General features: G+C 39.0%; 1 protein-coding gene across 7 annotated transcripts in view; it reads right to left on the bottom strand.

Annotated features, from left to right (window-relative positions):
* htr2aa (5-hydroxytryptamine (serotonin) receptor 2A, genome duplicate a) overlaps positions 1 to 14,019 on the bottom strand; it is a 125,844-nt gene that overhangs the window by 10,639 nt on the left and 101,186 nt on the right. For 6 of the 7 annotated variants that reach the window (XR_536302.2, XR_536296.1, XR_536299.1 and 3 more), the window contains one exon: positions 12,689 to 12,769. Coding sequence is in view for 1 of the 7 variants with exons in the window: in XM_008436880.2 (XP_008435102.1) it covers positions 12,569 to 12,769 (201 nt within the window). In the remaining 6 variants the exon portion in view is untranslated. Of the gene's footprint in view, positions 1 to 12,568; positions 12,770 to 14,019 lie in introns of those variants that run through there. The other variant, XM_008436880.2, reaches the window with a different exon arrangement.

The following is a 14,019-nucleotide window of genomic DNA, read 5'->3' as shown; positions in this document are numbered from 1 at the left end:
TCCATCCATCCATCCATCCATCCATCCATCCATCCATCCATCCATCCATCCATCCATCCATCCATCCATCCATCCATCCATCCATCCATCCATCCTTTTAAATGTGAAGTTTGCTCAAAACGTTAATATCCCAAACATCTCTTCAGTGTGTTGTCATTTCCAACCATCATAAGTTAATGCATCAGAGCAATAGAAACAAATCATTTCTCTATGAAAAAGTGTGTGAAACTTTGAGTTTATATCCTCTTATCCTTATATTTTGTGTCATTGTGAGTCTAACACGTAATTAAAGTTTTGCTTTCCTTTAGAAGAGGTTCAAAGTTCTGCCGTTCTTATTCAAAGTCCAGGATTGTTAAAATCTTGCACTAAGGATGACAGATCAATGTCTAATAATCAGCGATTCCATTTGTAATAACTCATTATGCAGCTTATGGCGGCTCAGACCTCAGACTAAAGTGTCAGAGGGATTTGAATTAAAACCTTAATTAAATAAAGATGGTATCAGACTGAGGTTGCATTACATTATCGCTATCATTTCTCACCTGTCAGTCTTCATTAAATAGTTTTCATATATAGAAGGGGAGAAAAAAAGATGTAAAATGTAAAACAGATGAAGTTATTTGATTCATTTAGATCAGATTTTTTATCTAATTCTGCCGCCGTCGCCGGAGCGAGGATTGATGTGAGCGTGTTCAAGCCAGACACAAGCAGCAACATTTCCACATCATTATGGAAAATAATAACCATCTGTGTGTGAGTCGCAGCAGAAGGCGTGAGCTGAGCATGAACACACACACATGGATGTGAAGTGTGTTTCCGCTGGAAGGCAGACGGCTCGGTGTTGGGCCTGGTGGGAGGGCTACGGTGGGCCGACCAGGAACTGGAAGCAGACCAGCTGATAAGCCAGTCTGTTTGGCCTTCTGCAGCCTGATCCCCCTACATACAGTAACACACACGCTGCGCTGCATGTGTGTATGTTGACCGCAGAGATCCCTGAGCTGGAGCAATATTTATTCATCAGACGACATACAAAACATTCTCATGAAACGACGAGCTATTTGGAAGTTTAAAGGGGCAGTACTGTCTATTTCCCATGGTTTCATTTCAACATCCTGTAGTTTTCCTTCTACATCAAGTTTTAAATTACTTTGGGAACATTTATGTGGATATTCTTGCACTTAAAGGAATACGGTTATGTATTTTCCAACCATTTTTAACTAYATTAACTTCAGTTTTATAAAAATCATATATATTTATATATCAAATATGACTTAAAAGAAATTTGACTTTATAATTTAACATCCTAAAATTGGGACTGTCTCTTTAAGAAGCTGTTATTTCTGAAACTCCGCCTTCAGGAAGTCATCACAACTTCGCTCCTCTGTGAACCTTTAACACCRTTTTTACCAGCGTTGCTATGAGAAGTAGCTGATGCTCAGAACCACCGGGCTAATTGCTRATGGCTAGTCTGAAGGAGCTGAGTGGAGGCTTTCCAGGGGTTTGCTGCTCTCAGAGGCAGAAGCTCAGAAGCCTGGAAACTGCAGCTAAGAGGAGGAGCTTCATCCTGGAAKGCGGAGCTAGGTCCACCCAGGTATTCTGCACAGCTGAATGGTTGCCATGGAGATTGAAAGATTAATCAGACATCCAAGAAAGAATCAAGGCAACACTCCAGGTGTGTTTTCGATGAGGAGACGTCATCATCATGACATTAAGCTCAAAAAAGTTGATTTTACATAAAACTGCCCCTTTTGAAATAAAATCTGCATTTTTTTACATACCTGATACGATTTTATTAGAGTTTTTTCTAAATTGCAAAGAGAAAGTATTTTTCAAAACGTGACTTTTATTTCGACCATCCCTTCTCTGAGTTGTGCAACAGAGTATCAGGACCATGATATGGGAATATCTGTTTAATTCTAAGAATAAAGTCATAATATTAGCAGAATAAATTCACAACTTTACCAAAAAATTACAATGAAACAACCGTTTGAATAAAAGAGTTTCTAGAGTTATAAAGATCCGATGTGTCGTGTGGTTTTCTTTGAAACCAACACATTTGTTAAGAATYTGRAAGTCTTGCTGCTGCTGGTTAACAACGTGTTATCACAACAAAAATACTAAACCGACACATTTTTACMATTTTTCGTCGTTTCCAAAACAAGCAAAATTGCGACTGATTTCAAAATGATTTTTCTCTTTAACATCAAGCAAGAAGCCAGAGGCTGTGTGGGACTTTTTGGTGAAGATTAACATTTCTAATTCATGTAATTTATGCATTTTTAAAGATGTTCACACACAAACACGCACACACACACACGTGTATTCATGCGAGCATATGTGATCACATGGTCACGATGTGTCCCATTGTTTGTAGAAGCGTGTGTAAGTGGCGATGTTTGGGCCAATCGGTTTAGAGCGAGACTCCGCTCCCCCGRGGGAGACATTAGCAAGGCACGCTTTGACATCCACAACTCTCCCACGGACGCTCTCTCCGTTCAGCCTCCTCCTGACGAACCCAAAGAGACAACGTAAGAGTGAGTCTGGAAGCGGAGCTCGGCTYGGTAAAGACCCTGACATAATCCCGCTGGGCGTGTGGGCGGCACTCAGGCGTGTTCAGGCTGGTTCAGACCTGCAGCCTGGCGTAGTGACATTACATTATTCAGAAAGGCCTCCTGTCGACTCCGCGCAACTTCACAGCCGCTGCGTCACAGAGCAACCTCATTCCTGCACCGATTCTAMCGCCCAACATGTCTGTGAGAGACTTATTTCAAAGAAGTTTAACACCCTGAAGTAATCTTAGGATGCTCAGAAATAAAACTGAATAGTCACGGTTAACTTGTATTTCTATGGTGCAGTATTCATCGAGTCACTTCAAAAATATACCTGGAGTGTTCTCAGTTCTTTCTTTGCTTCTCACGGTGCAGTGACGTGGTTTTAATATTCTATATTGGACATGACACATTTTTTTTAAGAATCCACAGAAATAATCACCTATAACAGGAAGTTAATGGACTTGTTTCACTCTATGACATGAAAACAGGATCAAAACAAAACTGTTTTATTAAAGRCAAAATAAAACACAACGCAAAAGAAGAAAGTCAGCTAAAAAAACCTACAGTATTGAGAGAATTAAAGGAAGATGAATGAACATGTCAATGCAACCTGACTTTTTATGCTAAATAAAGCCAGAAATATCAAAGCTCAGCAAATTAAAGACCGAGAGCTATTTAAGGAACAGAGTTGATGTTTTCGTCCGTTATGAGGAGCCACAGCTGATCAGTTGGTAGATTAGAAAGCTTTCAGATTATTGTTCTATTTTTGAGGCAAAAACCCGAATAACCTGAGCTGTAAATGACAGAACACGTCTATGTATACATTTCCTGATCTTGGGAAAGATTTTCCTTTAAAAGCTAAAATAACAGACATTGTTTGATATCATTTAAGATGTTCTASTAACAACTGAAGTCAGGCAGGTAATTAAACTAAAGCTGACAGAAAAAAAACGTCTTGAGTTCTCTGTTCTGTAGGTTTTCCTGTGTTTTATCTGTTTCATTTTAAATTATTTGACCTTGTTYTCCTCAGTCGGTGTAAATCCTTATCATGCCACACCTCCTCTTTATTTCCCAGAATTCATGCTGTATGTTGAGCCATTTCTCCTTTGCTCTCTTCTGGCTCTTTGCCACTTCCTGTCGTCTCACCTCTAGTCTCCATTTCTGTTGTCTCATGTGTTTGTTGACTCTGCGTCTCCAGCAGTGCTTGTGTTTTCTCTTCCACCAGGATGTTATTAAAGTCTGCATTTACTCTGCACCTGCTACAGCTTGCTGATTGGGTCCCCGTCTGGGTCCCTTTTTTTCCTTCAAACTGCCCCATAAGACATGCTGCGTCTGTTTCATTGGTATTCTGGAGGAGAAGGTTGTACATAACCTCACTATTGTGTTATATTCATGCACTCAGTTTTATCAGATGGCCTTCCAGGACAGAAAAACATTATATATATGTACCTGCAGCTCTGGAGAAAAAGAAGAGACGCCTGCACTGAGCCTCCTGGTTCTTCCACCAGATATTGATTACTGAACTCTCCCTGAGTTAAAACTTTAATATTATTGTTTATGAAAGAATATTAACTTTTCTTTGCATTATTTGAGGTCTGGATGATCTGAATCTCTTTCCATTTTTTGACCATTTCTCATTTTCTGAAAAAAAAAATACAAAATTTCTTCTTGGAATTTGAGAGACATGTTGTCAGTAGTTCATAGAATAAAAGAGCAAAGTTCATTTTACTCAAACATTCACCTATAAAGAATACAATCAGAGAAACTAATCATTTTGCAGTGGTCTATGTAGGTTTTGTATGGTTGGAGTGAGTATATCTGAAAAATAAAGTCAGAGTGTGGGATCCACTGCTGTCCAGGTGTTTGATGAAACAGAGAACAACATTAAGCTAAAGAAGCTAGCCACCTGTTGCTAGCTCTCCAKCCAAACAGCAATGAACAATTAGGTCTGCACATCGGATCATCACGGTCACCGGGACTTGTCCAGGACTTGTGTAGGTCAAGGGTCAAGACAAGGGCAGCTCACAGCTCTGCAGACCCCACACATTCTGGACACCAACTATTCAGACTTTTAGCTTCAGGTTAGCGAATCAGAGGGCAAAGCTAAAGAGACAGTTTCTTTCCTAAACTTAACAGCATGGATTTAACACTTTCTTCCTCTATAGGAAAAACGCTGCATATTAACACCTTAGTAACAGAGACATTAGTTTATTTTTGGCTTTCTTTATATATTTGTATTCTAAATAATTGAGAGCAAAGTGGAATGAATTTCTTTAAAAATTGGATTGAAATGGTCGAATCCCATTCAGGTACTATAGACAGACTGAGAAGTCAGCACTTTTAATATCAATGTTCGCAGATTCACAGGTTTTTCTACAGAACTGAACTAAAATTCACCACAGATTAAAGTCCATCAATTCATCGATTTTTTTATTTATTTATTTTTATTTGGCCCATTAAGCATTTCTGAAAGATGCTGCAGATTGTGAAGCAAAAATCGAAAGTTCTGAATATTTTTATAGCGAGTCTCACATAAACCATACACTGTGCTTCCCCTCTAACTTCAAATTAAAAAATATTCACCTTGACGTCTGGATCTCGTGTTGAGAGGTGAATTGCTGACAATAGGTGGACAGCCTTTCACTAAACCAGCTTCATTTTTACCCCAGTGTGTTGCTAGGTCTCCTGAAAGGAGCCAACTGGAATCCGCCATGTACCGTTGCTATTTAATTATTGAAAGTTTTGCATTTTCTTGTGTTATTAATGGGCTAGGCTAAGACAAAGTAACCACTCCGGTGTGCAGATTTTCAGTGAAAATGTTCCAACAAGACGTGGTTGTAAACATTCGCCGTGTTAACATGCAGATGGTGCTCCAACTAAAACACACGGCTTTCTCTAGAGTCTCTTTAGATTCTGTTAGCGAGTCACTAAGGCATGRAGCTAAAGCAYGCATAAAATATTTGTGTGTGAGGCAGGAGGAGTAAAGTTCTTACAGTCTGTCGTTGCATCATCTACACCATGCTGGATCTGAGTCACTTTGTCAGGGCTGGAGAGGCAAAGCAGAGGAGATGAGAGCCAAAACAGCCGAACTTGTTTTTTCTTTATATATATATATAAGAACTGAGCTGCTTCCTCATTAAAACTAGTCCATGTCTCACCAGCTGAAGTGAAGTTAGATAAATTAGGCTCATAACATCTATTTATTACTGAAAAATAAATACCTTCTCTTWATGAYAGTGTGCTTTCACAGCTAGAAGAAAGATTCATTTAGTTTTAATTACGTCTTATACATTTTATAATAACTTTGTTCCAACTTCTAGTTTGTATTATTTTTTTGTATTTATTGACAAAATCTGTGTGGTTAAGTTATTTTAGCCTCGTTTGTATAGACATACTGCAACATGAAGTCACGAGCCAATGATGACTGCTGTCGGTTAGTTAGTTGTTACGTTATCAACATAATGAGCTCAATCTTAAATGTATTTATGAGATATATGAAAAAAGGATGCAGTGCTTTCATCACTATGAYGACTAGAGAACAAGATCAAAAGTTAGCACATTTCACAGGTATCAGGGAGGGTCAGGGAAGTAGGTCAGCTAGGCTAGCCTGACTTTGACAACTTTAACATGTAGGTATGCTGTGGAATTCATTGTGTTTCAGTTCAGTGTAAAAAAAAAGGTGACCAACACACCAACTCTGACAGATCATCAGTAGTGCAGGTGAAAGAACAGACTGAATGTTTTGTTCTTTGTTTGGGAAATTTCTGTGTGTTTTTTGGTGGTCAGACCTGGAATATTAGCGGAGCTGTTGTCAGTCAGTTGCTATGGCAACGGGTCTGAGTGTAGCATAGCCGATACAGAGCAAGAAAAGAGAAGAATGCTAGTAGCTTTGAGTTTTTCTGCTTTAGTTTCCCTTTTTCTGTGGCGCACTGCACTAAACTAATAAAACCTACATATCCAGGTTWAATTTAGTTGATGACATTGTTCTACCACTTGAATAAGGACAGCAAGTAAACAACTAGACTTCTACCCTCCATCTTTGTGTGCATGTGCAAAATTTCTGGATGTAAACAATAACATGCAGCGTGTCCAGAAGAACCTTTGCTCATTTTTAGGGAAGARACATTTAATTTAAAATTAATTGAATTTGGTCRACAGAGTCAGAAAATCTCCCCAATGTGAACAAAAAGTTTGAAATAGCTTCACGAGAAGAGAGTGTAAATAACGAACAGGTCCCAGCTGTCGCTCTCTTATCTGGATCAGAACCAGGAAGGAAGGCCCAATTCAAACCCRTTTGGCTCGGCYAGGACTCGGTCATTAGCAGACCCAGCARCTCCGAGTGACGGGGGTAATGAAGTGAAGGCGACGCAAAGCAGACCCCGGCGCCTCGGGGAGAGCGCAGGAATCAAACTGAGGCTGACAACCGACTCCGAAGAATTAGTCCCTGTGCATCTGGTCGATAAAGTTTAGAGAAAACACGACGAACGGAACGGGGATTGTCAGGTCTAATGAGCACTCGGGTTCAGAGGGAAGCCGACTCCGTTTTACTCAAAGGTCGCTGGCYGTTTTTCTATCTTTGGCTTTGGCCCCGTCTTCCGYCCCACCTGGACCCCTTAGCGGTGATCAGTGTGACGAGCCACTGTTTAACTTATTCATGCACAATTATTTCTTTGAACTTATTTAATTGGACTTATAATAGAGCTGCCAAATTGACATACTTAGGAGAATTAATTTCTCCCCCACCGCTGCTGGACTGTGTATCAGAATTACCTGTTGAAATATTCATCTGATGAATTCGTCTGGAAAAGAAATTTTCCTGCGCTGCAGAAATACAAAATCTTATCAAGTATTTTTGGTCAAGTTTCTAGAGCAAATATCTCAGTACACATGACAAGAGCAAAGATAACCTCAGATATAGGAGCTTGTTTTAAGTCAACAATTCATTAATATTGATGAAAAGGTTCTAGTTCCACTGGCAGATTATTTCACAAGACATTTTTTTATGTTTTTAGTGAAATAATCTGCCAATGGAATCAGCACTTCTGATGTAAGGCTGCGACTGTTTGCACTGAGTGAATTAATGCATATTTAGGTATATTTGGTGTTTAGATTATTAAGATAGGCTCAAGTATTTGTAGATATTTTAAGGGTCTATTTCTGTTCATGATGACAGCCTACAGCTAATAAAGCCCCGTCCTAGTGTCTTTGAAGATTAGAATGCTACATAAAACCAATAACAGGATCTTTAAAGGGAAAGATCATTTTCTTTTGATTATGTTGGCCCTTCAGGTAATGAAACCCTCAATTCAGTTCCTCAGAAAATTCAAGACCAAGAAAAAAAACAAACACATTTTTAACACTGAAATGTAATCTCATGACAATGTCACGATCTCCAAAGCCAGGAGGAAGAGAAGAGAGCCGGCTTGAAAGCTGTTGAGCCGACAGTCACTGACAGACCATGAGGAGACCGAAGCCACAAAAGGTCACTGCTGAAAAGGATCCGGCTGCTCATGTGCTGTTTCCAATTACATTAATAAAAAGGTGAGTGGGAGTAAAGTGTGTTTGAAAAAGGTGCACAAGCAACAATGATGACTCCGACCTTTAAAGGACTGTGAAGAAAAGCTGATTCCAGAATGTGGAGGAGATTTACGAGGCTCGGCCTGGAGAAGCATCCTGAGTCCAGGACCAGCAGGTGTTTCCAGGAACTGAGCCACAGCCGTCTCCTTCAGTGTGTTGGGCTATCAGGGCTGAGTGATGTGGCTGGAAAACCTATTTCATGTCAGTCGATATGAATAATWAAATTTTTTTTGTTTTGTTTTAAATACTGAAAATACTGCCAAACTAGCGACGATACCATTCGTCTTTTAAGCACAATGTCTTCCTGAGCTGCTGCATTCGTTTTCTCCTTCCACTCTAACCTCAATCTTTTTTTTATTTTTAAGCTGTTATGAAGCACTGCGGCTTTAATATGTGGGAAACTGGTCCCACATACCACCAGGTGTAGCACGTGAACCTCAACTGTCTGTGTCACATTTCCAGTCAGTGATGGAGCCGTGTCATCGGCTAGCAACAGCTAGCAACCAGTTGTAGAGCTCTTCATCGTGCTTYGTGCAAAGTTCATGCAGACGCTGGTTTTATTTTCCAGCAGGACTTTCCCTCGATGTACTGATGTCTACAGAATGACTAGAACTGATTGGTTAGAAACTGAACTCATGCAAAAGGAGCCCAAAGCAAGTATATAATCAGTTTCATTATTGGAAGTGAACAGCTGAAATAAATTAACTTTTCAATATAAATCTATTGAGATTTACTGTAACATGTTTCACACGACAGTAAAACAAACCACAGCCTTCTGAGGTCACCTTTGTATTTCATGGACATCACTGCTAGACGTTATGACACTGTTAGGTCAAAGAAACCTATTTAAAAAGCCATTTTTGTAGTGTTAGGTGGACAAGATAAGCCATCCATCTTCATCATTTAGTCTATTGTAGGAAGCTGCAACAGAAATAGAGGCATTGAGTCAAATTACCTTTTTGTCCTTCAAAAGTAGGACAAAACGTGACAAGCATTCGCAAAGCAGCCGTTTCTTTATTGGACAGTGTTTGAGGAGGGCAGCAATTAAATTCATTAATTTATTGTCAGTGCAGGAAGTTCCTCTCWTCATCACTCTTCTATTTAAAAAAGGCTCCATCAATATAAATGCTTTTTTTTACCTACTAACATTGTCTAACTTCTTCTATGTCCTCATAAAGAGAGTCTTTTACTAAAATCTCTAGATCAGCAGTAGCTACGGTTTTGGTCTTGTGGGCCAATTTTTCCAAAGTACCTCAGGGCCACACTTAAAGAAAATAAAAATGTACAAATATTTTGTGCTATTTTTTCATTTAATTGTTCAGCAGTTTATGAAACATGCAGTACTTCAATGAAACAAAAAATGGAGATACATTTTGTAGTARAATGTATCACTACATCACTTTAGAAAAAGGATGTCACAGGTCTGCTTTATGTCTTAATGTTTGCATTTTTATTTTGACTCTTCTGGGGCTTCAAATGTTAGAAGTGTGTCTTTGAATCGATGGGACATAGAAAGCTTAAATGGAAAATAAGATGTATTTCCACACTTTTCTATTATTCTTTTTCTTCTGTTTTCTTCAACTCCTGTGTGTTTGGCGCCACCTTTCTCACAGGAGSTTCACAGCTGCAGTGCGCTCAGAAACATTTAACTGCAAATGATCAAATTTACTTCTCTGACACTCAGTAGTCAATTAAATAAGAGCAGCAGAGTAAAAGTTGTAAATCTTTTACAACTTTTGCCTGTAAAAACAGGCAAAAGTTAATGATCAGCACCTGGTTGTCCTCTGTAAAGAAATTCAGAGAATTTCTTGGGGAAATTTGTATCCCTTCTTACATCATCACTGCGTTTCTCAGTTTCTCCCTTTGGGGACCAGAAAGGAAGTTTGTGTGAAGCTAAGTGAGTCTATGTGTAACGTGAAATGAATTTTAAGGTGGAATCTACTCTGAGCAAACCGGCAGAGTGTCCACACGATTCTGTCAAATTATTTTGATTAATGCTTGCTTTCTATTTGCTGTTTTTATGGAAACACTGCTGCCTTCTCAGATTGCACTAAAGACGTTTTATTTTGCATCATGTGCTGCTGCTGATGATGATAATGAACCAGGAAGCAACATCATATTCAGTGTAAAACAAAGAACAAATGAAAAACAAAACCCTCTAATTTAAATAATTTACATCCATTTCATATTTTAATGTTATACTTTTAAAGATGTTATTCATGTTGGCTACTTGTAAACTTTCTGTTGGGTCAAAACGAATAATGTTGGCAGAAAGGCAGTAAGGGGTTAATCTGTCAATCCTTTCAGTTTCTTTTCTTATCRTTTCTGAATAATAATAAATTAAATAGTTTATATTCCTCTATATAAATATAGCTACAACTTCAAAAAGGAATTCAGTGATTTTTTTTTCTTTTTTGCTCTTTTCTGAGAAATTATTTAAAACAGTTCAGTGATGTAGACGTTTCCTCATCTATTCATGAACTATGCAATTATTTTCTCAGATTATTTTCTAGTAACTTTAATTAACTTAAGACAGAGATGTCTGAACCTTTTGACATGGGGGCCCAGAGATGACGAGTACTCCAGGGCCACAAAACTTTTAGTATCTTTCTTTTTAGCTATAATTTCAAAATTCTACTTTTTTTTTTTTTTTTTACTTTTACGTGCCAAATAAACAACACACTAAACACACAGTATTTTACACAGTAAAGCAGTTTAGTGGTGCGGAAATTGCAAAAAAAACTAAAGCAACAACAACAAAAACGCACACCTAAATATATTACAACATTTTCAAGTTTTTCTAGTACACGAGAGTGATTGACAGCACTAAGCCCCTCCTCTTGGCTCTGATTGGTTGTTTTTGGTCRYGAGYAGTGCATTTCTTCTAACAGAGGATGCAGAGGAGGTCGATGTTTTCACAGATTATCTGCCCCGTAACAAACCGTCACAACATGGTGGCAGTTTTAATGTGTGAAAAACATTCTTTATAAAAGTTGCATACTGCAGCTTTAAGTCTATTGATCAAAAWAGACTGTATTTTAACTGATAAAATACAGTTAAAATGTTGTAATGACTCCACAAACAGCCATGCCACAGAGATCTCTGATGTCTAAATAACTCTCCTGCTCTCTCTGCCTCACCTTCCCTTTGTTTTCTCACCTTGCCTCCTCCCTGCTCTCTTTCCTTCTCTCTTTCTGCCTGAACTTATCTGCCGTCCGCAGTGCTTTGCTCGTTGCTCCGTGTCCTGACAGTTCCCGACTCTGCTGCCGGCGTTGACACTTTCTCTTTCTTTCTCTCGTTCTCTATCTCTTGCTGGAGGCCGTCCGTCAGCAGCGACGGTCAGGTTGAATTATCTWTTTTAGCCTGTTTGGCTCCAGACTGTTTAAAGCAAGTTTGTTCAGGAAGGTTTTCTGCAAGTCTAGCCCAGATTATGTCTGCAGCTTTGGGATGACTTTGAGAAATTCACTGAATTCAAATGAGGCAGCGACGGTGGATTCTACTGAACCCTATCGGCTTGTTTTTTTATTCATAGACTAGGATAAAAAAATCATGATGTAGTTTTGATTCTGGACAAACTAAAGACTTCTGATTCACTCACACCAGCCCTGGTTAGTCTGCTTTAATTGAACTCAGGTTCGTTTGTCTTGAAAGTTCAGTTCGTTTGGGAGGTGTGAACTAAGATTTGGACCAAAAGAACAAACTCTGGTCCGTCTAAAACCCAGATCTCAGGTTGGTTCATGTGAACTCCGGCGTGGTTGGAATGCATATGTGAACGCCAAGCAGACCGAAAACCCATACAAAAGCATGAAATGGACTGCAGTGCAAGGCATTCTGGGTAAATACAACCAAAACAAACGTGAGAGTMTAACGCTWGTGGGAGAAACGGCTCATAGTTTCTTACCAAAGACAAAAAAAGGAATCTTACAAACACTAAAATCTGACGCTACTCCATTTTCTGAAGAAGGAAGTCAGTGTCTTCTTCTGAGGTTTTTGYGTCATTTCTTCCATCAGTAGTTATTGTGCAGCGCCACCACAGGCGAGGAGGGGAACAGGTTTTTCAAAGGGTTTGTTTTGTTTGACACAGAGTATGAAAGAGAATSACAGCAGCTGAAAACGTTACAAATGTTACAATTTTGGTTCTCAGTTAGATTGAACTGAATTAAATCTACCGGACTATCAGGTGTGAAAACACCTCCTTTGATTTTTGATTTTTAGAATTTATCCATTCCTCATCATGTCTCTTCTTGAGAGCTTTTCCTCCACAACAAAAAAATTTGTTCCAAATACACCAAATCAGCTAAGGCTAGACCGTAGAAACTCCCTCCCCATCATGTTTATTTTCTGATACAGGGAGTTCTCAGGAAAAKTGTGAGATCTGACCTTTTCATAAGTCTGATTAGGTTTGATCTGATTAGATATTTTTTTCCCGGTGCGCTCACCCACTGAAATGGTCCAGACCGCCATGATCTTGATGCGAGCCTTGGTGTGGGAGTTGAAGCGGCTGTGGTGGATGGGGTTCCTTATGGCGATGTAGCGGTCCAGTGAAATGGCGCAGAGATGCATGATGGACGCCGTGGAGAACAGGACGTCCAGGTAGATCCAGATCGGACAGAGGTCAGAGGGAAGGGGCCACTTGTAATCTGCAGAGGAGGGACAGGAAAAACAAAAGCTGCTGAACATATGTGKTATGCTACAGGAATATCTGGAAGAAAAATTATGAATAAATAAGAGCTTTGGTAATGAGTCAATCAAATGTAGCCAAATTCTTCCAAATCTTTGACAACATGCCACTGTGAGGGATGGCCTACACATCTTCTCCTAAACACACACACACACGCACGCACACACACGCACGCACACGCACACACACACGCACACACACACACACACACGCACACACACGCACACGCACACACACACACACACACACACACACACACACACACACACACACGCGCACACACACACACTCATAGCTGTCTCTATAGCAGGTGTCACCATAGATGTTGTTGTTGAGACCATTTAGCTGCTGATAAAATACTGAATACTGAATGTGACACGTTTTCAAAGTAAATACATCATAAGAAATCTATTTTTAGGGATCAGGTCTATAACAGTCATTCAAGCTGCAGAGCACCGAGACTGAATATGGAAAGACGTTACAAAGAAAAGACAATAGAAAAAGAAAAAGACTTTATTATTATTTAAAGTATAGATCGAATTATTTACAGTTCTTCCACATCAACATCCAAGTTTAAAAACAGTCAGGTAAGCTGAACTGCTTTGTTTCCACCTCGTACACAAAAYCTGAATGAAGGTTTTTATTTATTTGTTCCAACAGTGAATTTCAGCTCCAGCTCCTTTCAGTTAGGACTCAACAATAAATCAATAACAATATCTATAGCCATAGATAATAACAATTGATCTTACGTCTGATGTAATGTTCAATAATTTCCCAGAACTCTGATCCAAAACTGCTCGGCATTCTGGGGGATGTAGGCAGAGGAAAGGCTTTAGCTGCTCAACCTTTAACAGCTAGCTAAACGAAGCAAACTCACTCATTCTGGTTACCTAGCAACAACCTGGTGAGTAGCAGCAACAGTTTCATGTTTCACCAATGTCAGGACCTCTTAAAGGCCTAAAATTAAAAAAAAACTTTCTTACACAGAATATCGAACGGGACTCCTATGTTACGTTTCTTTTTTTTTTTTTTCTTTCAAATTTCTGACAAGTATTTTCAGGACACTAATTATTGTATCACCTGACCTTTTATTGAAAATTATTCTCTCTTTTTCTTATTATTTTTGCATTCCAACAAAAATAGAATCTTAAAACCATCAATGTTTTATCAATATTATAATAACATTATTTTTCATCTTCAGACAGATTT

This window comes from Poecilia reticulata, linkage group LG2, assembly GCF_000633615.1.
Source record: "Poecilia reticulata strain Guanapo linkage group LG2, Guppy_female_1.0+MT, whole genome shotgun sequence".
NCBI lineage: Eukaryota > Metazoa > Chordata > Actinopteri > Cyprinodontiformes > Poeciliidae > Poecilia > Poecilia reticulata.
The sequence above is the reverse complement of the archived record's forward strand: the minus strand, read 5'-3'. Positions and strand labels throughout refer to the sequence as shown.